General features: G+C 40.7%; 1 protein-coding gene across 1 annotated transcript in view; it reads right to left on the bottom strand.

Moving 5' to 3' along the window:
- Positions 1–1,055: 1,055 nt before the first annotated feature.
- DDC (dopa decarboxylase (aromatic L-amino acid decarboxylase)) overlaps positions 1,056–9,570 on the bottom strand; it is a 156,429-nt gene continuing 147,914 nt past the window's right edge. The window contains exons 13-15 of the mRNA XM_006901601.1: positions 7,840–8,021; positions 4,994–5,003; positions 1,056–1,073 (exon numbers count right to left, since the gene is read on the bottom strand). Of these exons, the coding sequence (XP_006901663.1) occupies positions 1,056–1,073; positions 4,994–5,003; positions 7,840–8,021 (210 nt within the window). The remainder of the gene's footprint in view (positions 1,074–4,993; positions 5,004–7,839; positions 8,022–9,570) is intronic.

Genomic DNA, 9,570 nt, shown 5'->3' with positions numbered 1-9,570 from the left:
GTTATAGAGAGATTCAGTGTTGGTGGGAGTGTTAAATGGTGCAACCACTATGGAAGGTGGTCTGGTGCTTTCTCAAAAAGTTGGAAATAGAAATAACATTTGACCCAACAATTCCACTAATAGGAATATAAAGAAACTAGAACTGCCATCAAAACAGATGTATATGCACCCTTGCTTTTTTATTTTGATGCATTATTCACAATAGCAAAGAGATGAATTATGGTATATTTATACTACAGAATAACATGCAGCGCTAAAAAAACAATGAACTCATAAAACATTACACAACATGGATGACCATATAGGACATTATGCTGAGTGGAATATCTCAATCATAAAAGGACAAATACTGCATTACACTACTGTTATAAAGCAGTACTGACATGGGGGCTTGGGAGGAGACTAGAAAAAGAGTGGATACCGCATTAGAACAGATACAAGAAGTAACTGTTTAAAAGGAATCTATGATTAGATATATGTATGACAATAGTCCAGAATAAGAGGTGCATTGCAAAGTTGACAGAGGGAGGTGGAGAGGTGGGAGGAGGGAGGAAATTGTACAACAATGAATGAATATTAAAAAAAAGAAGAAGAAAGTTAACTGGAGGGGGAGAAGAGAGAAGGCTGGAGGAAAATGTGCAACAATGAATGAATAAAAATCCAACTTCTCTGTAAACTTTCATTAAAATAACAATTAAAATTTTTCAAAAATATTATATAAGAAAATATCATGGCATGGATCAGGTGTACCTTAGATTTATTCTGATAACCATAATCTTTAGCACTTTGGAGGGGTTCTTGACAGCAGATTTTTCTCAATTCAACACGTTTTTCAATTTCTTAATTGCTACCACTATGAATGCTGATTGTGGATCTAAGTAAATGAAATAGTTGGGAAAAAAGTAAAAAAGAAAGTCCGATAAGAGTCATTCACTTAGCAACTAAAAGCTCTTTAATAGAGTTAGAAGTTCTTAAGATGGAACAACTGGAGGTGCCTAGGCTACTCATTAGGGTGTATTCTTGGGTCTTGTAATGCATGAAGTACCCGAACCGTCTCAGGGGAAAATAGACATCTAAAGGGGGAAAGTGAATGAGAAAATAAATAAGTTTGGGATACAGAGCAAACTTAGCAGTAATTCAGTTAAAAATTAAAACATTAAAGTCTTTCTTTTTAATAATTGAAAAGATCATCTTTGATAAAAGGTCAGAAGGCCTTATTGCAATGTAGAAGGAAATGAGGCTCAGCTATAAACAACAGGGCAAAGAAACAAACTAACACATTTAAAGGTTGAAAAATTTGATTAGGAAGTTTTCTTTTTCTTCAAAATGGTCCTTCTAGACTAACAGTTATATCTCTTCCTAACAATACCATTGAATAAATGTGGAGTACTCTAATGTACCTTTTTTACGGTAAAAAGTTTTTAATTAAACACTGCTAGCAAGTGCAGTACTGTTTTTCTGAGTCAAGATGATGTAAAGTTAAGTGTAACCGTGTAGGTGAATAGTGTGGTTCTTTCAAAATGCCTGCCACTAGAAGTCCTTTCTAGGTCTTTTGGGGATCATGGACAGATGATGCCCATGACTATGCATAATTCAGTCAATTTCAGAAACGTGCATGTGGCTTTAACAATGACTTTCTCCAGGTGAGGTTCTTGGTCATCACAGAACATGCCCTTTCAAGATGGCACTGGGATGTGTATTTGTTTCCTCAGAACTTATAGTAAAATTAGTATATTGTTAGTACATCTAAAATATTCTCTGACATATATTAAGGACTCAAATATTGACTGACTGAATGAGTAGAATGTTGGTGTTGTATACCATCGAGTCAGAAACAACTCATAGCTGACCCTCCAGTGGATTTTTCAGAAGCCATAATCACATGAGAGGAGATTGCTCATCCTTCTACCAAGGAACAACTGGTGGATTTGAACTGCAGGACTTCAGGATTGGAGTGCAGCTTCTTACCATTAGGTCACCAGAACTCAACTGAATGAATGCCATATTTTAAAAAAAATTCCAAGAATGTCATATCTTTGGTTATCTTGAAAGAAGTCCATATTGAAATATCCAATTTGGAACAGTGTTGCTGTGTGCTGTGGACTCAGAACCAATCCACGTGGATTTTCAAAAGCAATAAATTGCACGGGAGAGGATTGCCCATCCTCCTTCTTCACCAGAGGTCCTTATTTGGAACAATGTGGAATAAGATATTATATACGACTATTACACATCAAATTGTTTTATTGTGAATTTAACCATACAACAAAAGCCAACGTTGAAAACCACAGGATAATCTCAAATTACAATATCATAGATTGTCTAGGAAAATATTTCAGTAAACCTTTACATGTCACCACTAATGACAGCAAGAACAGGAAAACCTATAATTTTTTCAGTTACAAAAATCACAACCAAATAATGCACACAAGCTGTGTCCACTAAGAGTAACTTTTAACATCGCACATCACAAACAATTCATCTGTGTTGATGGAGAGCCAAGCAAATGACATCACAAGCTTTGGGACAAGTTAGGAGGGAGAATGGTGAGGCCATACAAGCCTCCACCAGGCGATCAGGACGCTCTTCTCAATCACATTTCCAGACACATTTCTTGTCAGCTTTTGATCTAGTAGAAGGGAGGGAAAAGGGCATGAACATATCACTCAAACAATTTAATTTAAAAGAATTGAAGAGTTTTTATCTGTTGGTTATGCAAATACAAAACTAGTGTTTGCATACTGTATTTCTCCAGGGAAACATAAAAGCCTAAATGGAAAGAAGTATGTTTTTTTTATAGTCTTGACTTCTCAAATGATAAATTTTATCAATATCAACTATGTTCTCTATAAAATATCTTAAAATTATGACCACATGGATACAACATAGATAAGATGCAATAACCTAAAAAAGCACACGTAAAACCAAGATCTTAAGATATTTTTCGTGGTTTCAATCAATCTGGCCAGAACTACATATGTGTATTTTGGTTATTAACTATTGTATCTGTTATGGATTGAAAAGTGTTAGACCCCAAGTGGGGACAGGATTTTCTTTGTTATGTTAATGAGGCCATTCACTTTAGAGTCTTGAGCCTGATTAACTTCTTTTTTCTCTTTTCCTGTGGTGGCTTACCTGCTGGATTTAGGATTTTTTAATTGGCTTGATTACAAAGTTTGTATACATTGTGTTTCACCCTATTCTTCATTCACATTATGTTTCATACAATCATTCTTATGCATTGTTGTTGTTGTTGATTGCCTTCGAGTCAAGAATGACTCATAACTACCCTATGAACAAAAGACCTGAAGCCTCTCTACATAACTATCGACATTTGTCAAAGTTCATATATAGTTTCTGGAGACATGTTATTTAGGAAGTGGATGCCACTCTTGCTTCCAAACCTGTCATAGTATGTTACTGTTTTTATGTGCCATTGAGTCACCTGCGATGTATAATGACCCTGTGTACAGCAGCTCTGAACGCTTTCCTGTCCTAAGCCAGTCTCTCTAACCCCGACATACCAACCTCCATCACCCCAGTTACTGTATCAATCCATCTCATCCAGGGTCTCCCTCTCTTGCACTGTTCATCCTCGCTTCCGAGCATGATGTTCTTCTCCAAGGACCTATATCTCCTGGCCACATGCCCAAAGTAAATGAGACGGAGTTTCAAAATTCTAGCCTCCAAGGAAAGATTTGGTTTCACCCTCTCCAATACAGACCTATTTGTTTTCTTGGCAGTCCATGGTATGTTCAAGACTCTTCTCCAGCACCACAACTGGAACACATCTATTCTTCTTCTGTCATCCTTAGTCATTGTTCAACTCTCTGAAGCATAACAAATAATTGAGAACTCCATGGCATGGAATAGGCACACCTTTGTATCTAGACTGACATCGTTGCTCTTCAGCATTCTGGAGAGGTCCATGACAGCAGATTTTCCCAATGCAATTCGTCTTTTGATTTCCTGACTGCTGGTGTTAAGAGTGTTGATTGTGGGTCCAAGCAAGCTGTAGTTGTTACCAACCTCAATTTCTTCTCCATCTAATATGATGCTGCCAGTTGGCCCAGTGGCGAAAATCTTTGTCTTCTTGATGTTGAGTTTCAATCCATATTACAGACTACAGTCCTTGACCTTTTGCAGCAAGTGCTTCAGGTCCTCCTCAGTTTCAGCAAGCAAGATTGTGTCATCTGCATATCGTAGGTTGGTTGTTAATGAGATCAATCTTGATGCCACACTCCTTCTCATAAAGCCCTGCTTCCTGAGTGATCTGTTCTGCACTATGTTTTATAAAATTAGTTACCATTTTTTCTGAGTGACCTAGGGAGCACAGAGCTTGAGAGGAAGTGCAGGTTCAGCAGGAGGATTGATGGGAGCTGAGGAAAGATGCCAGACCAGCATCTTCTCAAGTGAGAAGATCTCCTTTAGATGGAGTCCTGGATGTGGACTTCTGGCCTCCAGAATTGTGAGACAATAAATCCTCTTTTTAAAAATCCACCCACTTGTGGTATTTCTGGTGCAGCAATATTAGGAAATTAAGGCTGTTATTATTGTTTGCCTTCAAGTCAATCATGACTCATAGCGACCCCATGAACACAAGGCCTGAAGCCCCTCTATAACCATGAACACTTATCAAAGTTCATAGAATTTTTGGAGGCATGTTATTTAGGAAATGGATGCCACTCCTGGTTCTGTTGTTACCATTTCCGTTTCTTCCAGGTATAATGACTCCATAAGAACTGTGACTTCTATCAGAAATATGGTTTTATTTCTGATGATTTTTCAGAGCCAAATACAAATAAAGGTTTTTAGGTGGCTTGCTACAGTTTGTATGTGTTGTTGTCCCATTAAATTGGAACCTGCCCATAGCTGAAGAATGTCTATCTGTGTTTCATTGACTATGCAAAGGCATTTGAGTGTGTGGATCATAACAAACTGTGGCTGACTCTCAGAAGAATGGGAATCCCAGAACACTTGATAGTGCTAATGCGAAATCTATACTTGGACCAAGAGGCAGTCGTCAGAACAGAGCAAGGAAACACTGCATGGTTCAAAATTGGGAAAGGTGTATTCCAGGGATGTGTCCTATCTCCATACCTTTTCAACCTGTATGCAGAACAGATCATCCAAGAGGCTGGGCTCTATGAGAAGTGTGGTGTCAGGATTGGTGGAAGATCTATTAACAATCTGCATTATGCAGATGACACAACCCGGCTTGCTGAAACTGAGGAGGACCTGAAGCGCTTGCTGCAGAGGGTCAAGGACTGCAGCCTTCAATATGGATTGAGGCTCAATGTCAAGAATACAAAGATTCTCACCACTGGACCAATTGGCAGCATCAGGATGGATGGTGAAGAGATTAAGATTCTTAACAACTTCAGTCTGCTTGGCTCCTAGGTCAACACTCTTGGCATCAATAGCCAGGAAATTAAAAAACATATTGTGATGGGAAAGTCTGCTGTTAGGAACCTCTCTAAAGTACTCAAGAGCAAAGGTGTCACTCTGGAGACTAAGGTGCGTCTGATAAAGGCTATGGTCTTTGCAATCAATTGTTATGCATCAGAGAGTTGGACAATGACTAGGGAGGATAGAAGGAGAATTGATGCCTTTGAGCTGTGGTGCTGGAGAAGAGTATTGAATGTACCATGAACTCCAAGAAAACAAACAGATTCATCCTGGAGAGGGTTAAACCGGGCTGCTCCTTGGAGGCAAGGATTCTGGGGCTTCGTCTGACATACTTTGGACATGTTGTAAGGAGGGAGAGGTCCTTAGAGAGGGACATCATGTTTGGGAGGGTGGAGGGATGATGCAAGAGGGGAAGACCATCTATGAGGTGGATTGATTTAGTGACTGGGGTAATCAGGATGGGTGTGCCAGAGGCAGTGCGATTGGTACAGGATAGATCAGGGTTTAGGGCTGTTGTAATAGGGTCCCTATGAGTCGCAAGTGACTCAATGGCACATAACAACAACAACAGCAACCCATACCTGACCTCCCACGGGTTTTCTTAATGTATTATGTTCAGAGACATTAAATAATATGAAAAAAAAGGAGCATCATCCCCACACTTTGCAGAGAGTCATTTGATTTAATTTGGAGTGTTCTGAGCAGAGCAATCCCTTCTTCATCTCCAGCTGTAGACACGTTTGAGGAAGCATCTCTTCATATCAGGAAAAGAATCTGTTGTCTCAGGTCATTTTTAGATCCAGAAGCTTTGCAGTTCAGTAAGCCTTGCAAAGTCATTCAATGAGTAACATTTGCTCTTAGATAGTCAAAATCAGAATTTGGAAGGTGGAACAGGAGACAGTAAAGATCCACTAAAATACATTGTAGAAATAAACTACAGTAAAAGAAATGTTATTATTCATTTACATTCTAAGTCCCCACTTAGGATCAGTGGTCAGTGGGAAAATGGAAAGGGAGAGAATTAAATGAAGTTATCACAGAGACACCGGCAACCTCCAAAAACAGGACTGAAAGAAAGAAGGGAGAAACATGAAAGGAGGGAGACTTCTATAAAATCAAGTTCTCAAGAAAATCTGATGTAAGACTTTTGAGGTTGTTTTTGCACCCACACATGCAATTTTAAATATTCTTCCTTTGTTAAACTTTATTTAAAATCTTTTCCTTATAGGGTAACAGTGTACCATCTCCAGTTTTTCCTTAGGATGGAATAAATGCGTCATGATTACAAAAAGCCAAGAGGTTCAACATTTCCTTCTCTAGAGCATAGATGGGGTGTGCTCTGGGGGTCCAGTCCAAAGAAAGTAGAGAGAGCTGCTAACCAGGGTTCAAACCTATCAGCAACTCCTGCAGTTACATGAATTTAACTTTCTATTGTTTTCATTAAGCTAAAATCTTCCATTTGAACATATTTAGTTGCTGTGGTAGTAAATTCCTCAGTTAATATGGGACAGTAAAGTTACATACTTGAATGATAAGGACCAACTGATTCACATTAGGGGTCCTTTGTAGGTGAGCAAAGTTCAGCAGTTCTCAGCTGCCAACTTTTCAGGGCCGCAGATTGCTGGCCTTTTCTTCGGAACTTCCAGGTGGATAGAAACTGGAACTCCCAAACTGTGTATGAGTGCTTTAATCCCTTGCTTCACCACTGACTCCAATATAATAGAAATACTTGCATATCAAAAAAGTGAAAATCTATCTTAGCATTTTACAAAATAACTACACCTCATTCGTTGCTCTCCTTCTCCAGACTGGACGCTACTTGGTTTTGTTCTTTTTGTTGTGTGCCTTCAATTCAGAACCGACCCTCTAGCGGATTTTCAGACAGTAAGTGAATCACAAGGAGTAGATAGCCTACCCTCCCACAGAGCAGTTGGTGCATTCGAACCGAATGACTTTGGGTCATCAGCATGACTCCTTCCTATTAAGACATCAGAGTTCCCTTTAGCTAGTTTTAGTTTTCTCAATTTCCAGCGGAGGAAAGATGTCTCAGCAGCATTCCCGAGGAGCTGCTGAGGAAGCCCTGGTTCTTGTTTCAATACAGGAAAGAGCAGATGTTCCCATCGAGCTCACCAGTACCCATGCAGCTAATCTGCAGGCTCTTTCTTTCCTGCCTCACTTGCACCACTCCTCCAAGGTGCTCACCAGTGTATATTCTCACTCTTGACCCACCTTAGGAGCTCACCTGTGCTCAGCCTCAGGGAAACTCCACCTATGTGCATGCTCACTCCAATCCAGTCCGCTGGGTCTCCCTTGGGCCCCACCCCAAGAACTCACTTGTGCAGGCTTGCTCCAGTCCCGCCCACCCCCTAGCTAACCTGCGCCCCACCTCCGGAACTCACCTGAGCATTTGCTCACTCCAGCCCATTGCGCAGCAATTCGGCAGCCAGCTCTCTGATGTGGTCCCAGGCGTGTTGGACGTGGGCCAACTCCACTGTACGAGAGCAGATGGCAAAGCGCAACACAAACTTGCCACGGAGGTGACAAGGAACCAAGTGGATCTTTTTGGCATTGTTGATTTTGCTGAGAAGCTCTTCGTTCAGTTGGTTGGATCCCTGAGGAGAGTGAAAGAGAAGAGTTGTGTTCAGGTTCTGGGAGACTGGAAGTGAAGTGGTGAGGCCAGAGTTTGACTAAGAGTATGGATGGCTATGCGCAGACTGTACATACCTGAAAGAAGCCACTCTCTGATTCACAGTAGTAAAAATGCAAGTAAATAATAGTAACCCCCTCCCCCACAGCAAACCCTACACCTTACAGCTGATTTGACCCTGCCCCTTGGGCTTCAGAGTAGAACTGTGCTCCAAAGGGCTTCAGCAGCTGTGACTTTTCAGAGACATCTGATGGCACAGAGACAGAAAAGGGACTTGGCAAGTTTCTTTGAAAAGGAGAGAGCTCTCAAACAAGCAAAGCACTTCTGAAAAACAAAAACGAAGTGGGAGACATAGCACTCCCTGACCTCAAAACCTACTACACAGCAGTAGTAACCAAAACAGCATAGTACTGGTACAGTGATAGGCACATAGACCAATGGAACAGAATTGAAAACCCAGAAATGGACCTGTCCTACAAGCAACTTATATTTGACAAAGAAATAAAACCTATCAAATGGGGAAATAATAACGTCTTCGATAAATGGTGCTGGCAAAACTGGACTGCTTCTTGTAGAGTCAAGAAGACCTCCTGGAGCACTTCGGCTTCATGTTGGAGACTGGATGACATGGCTGGACTCCATAAGATGGGCGTTCTTGTATTGATTGAGGGTTGTGTGGAATGTTTGATTGTTTTTTTAATTTAAATCTCTTGTTCAGATTCAACAAGACCTCCTGGAAGGTCCATTTATTTTAAAGTTGGTTGGGCCCAAGGGCTGCAGGCCTCGTGTTATTATATTTTTGAGGAACATTCTTCTAAGTCATACAGCACTCTTCTGTCAATTTGTGTACTGAGGTAATCTGGGTTTGCTGTGATGCTGAACTTTGTGGCTTTGGGGTGTCAAATGCCATAATGGTTGCCTATTGTGGACAGTGTTTGCTGGAACTCCCAGTTTAAGACAAGTTTGGAAACGGGAGTGGCATCTACTTCCTAAACCACATGCCTTTGGAAACTCTATGAACTTGGAGAAACCCCAATAGTTATAGAAAGGCTTCAGGTCTTTTGTTTATAGGGTTGCTATGAGTTGTGCAATCATCAACAACAACATCAAATATAAGCGGAGGACTGGCGGAAGTCACCTCAGATAATAGCAAAGATGCATAGTGCAAGTACAGAGGAAAAGCCGTTGGGCCCGAGGGCCGCACGAAGGAAAACATAACCTACACAGGAGTTCTACAGGACACATCACCTTCCCTTGGAGACAGTACAACTAAACTTAAAAGACACTGGTCAAAAGAAAAAAAAATGTCAGCAGTTGGCGTGTTTGGAACCACAGAAGCCAAGAAAGCTTCAGATACAAGCTGTCAGATCATGGGTTGGACAATGGAAGATATTTTCTGAAGGGACTTGGCAGATGTGAAGGGTTATCCTGGTGGAGGGTGGAGCTGGGAAGTAAGTGGGTCAAGGCACTGGGCTAAAGGTGGGGTCAACACTGTAACTAATGCTTAACTCCAC

The sequence above is a fragment of the Elephantulus edwardii genome, unplaced genomic scaffold (genome assembly GCF_000299155.1).
Source record: "Elephantulus edwardii isolate Elephantulus edwardi_28Jun2011 unplaced genomic scaffold, EleEdw1.0 scaffold00337, whole genome shotgun sequence".
Classification (NCBI taxonomy): domain Eukaryota; kingdom Metazoa; phylum Chordata; class Mammalia; order Macroscelidea; family Macroscelididae; genus Elephantulus; species Elephantulus edwardii.
This window is presented reverse-complemented; position numbering and strand designations above follow the sequence as displayed.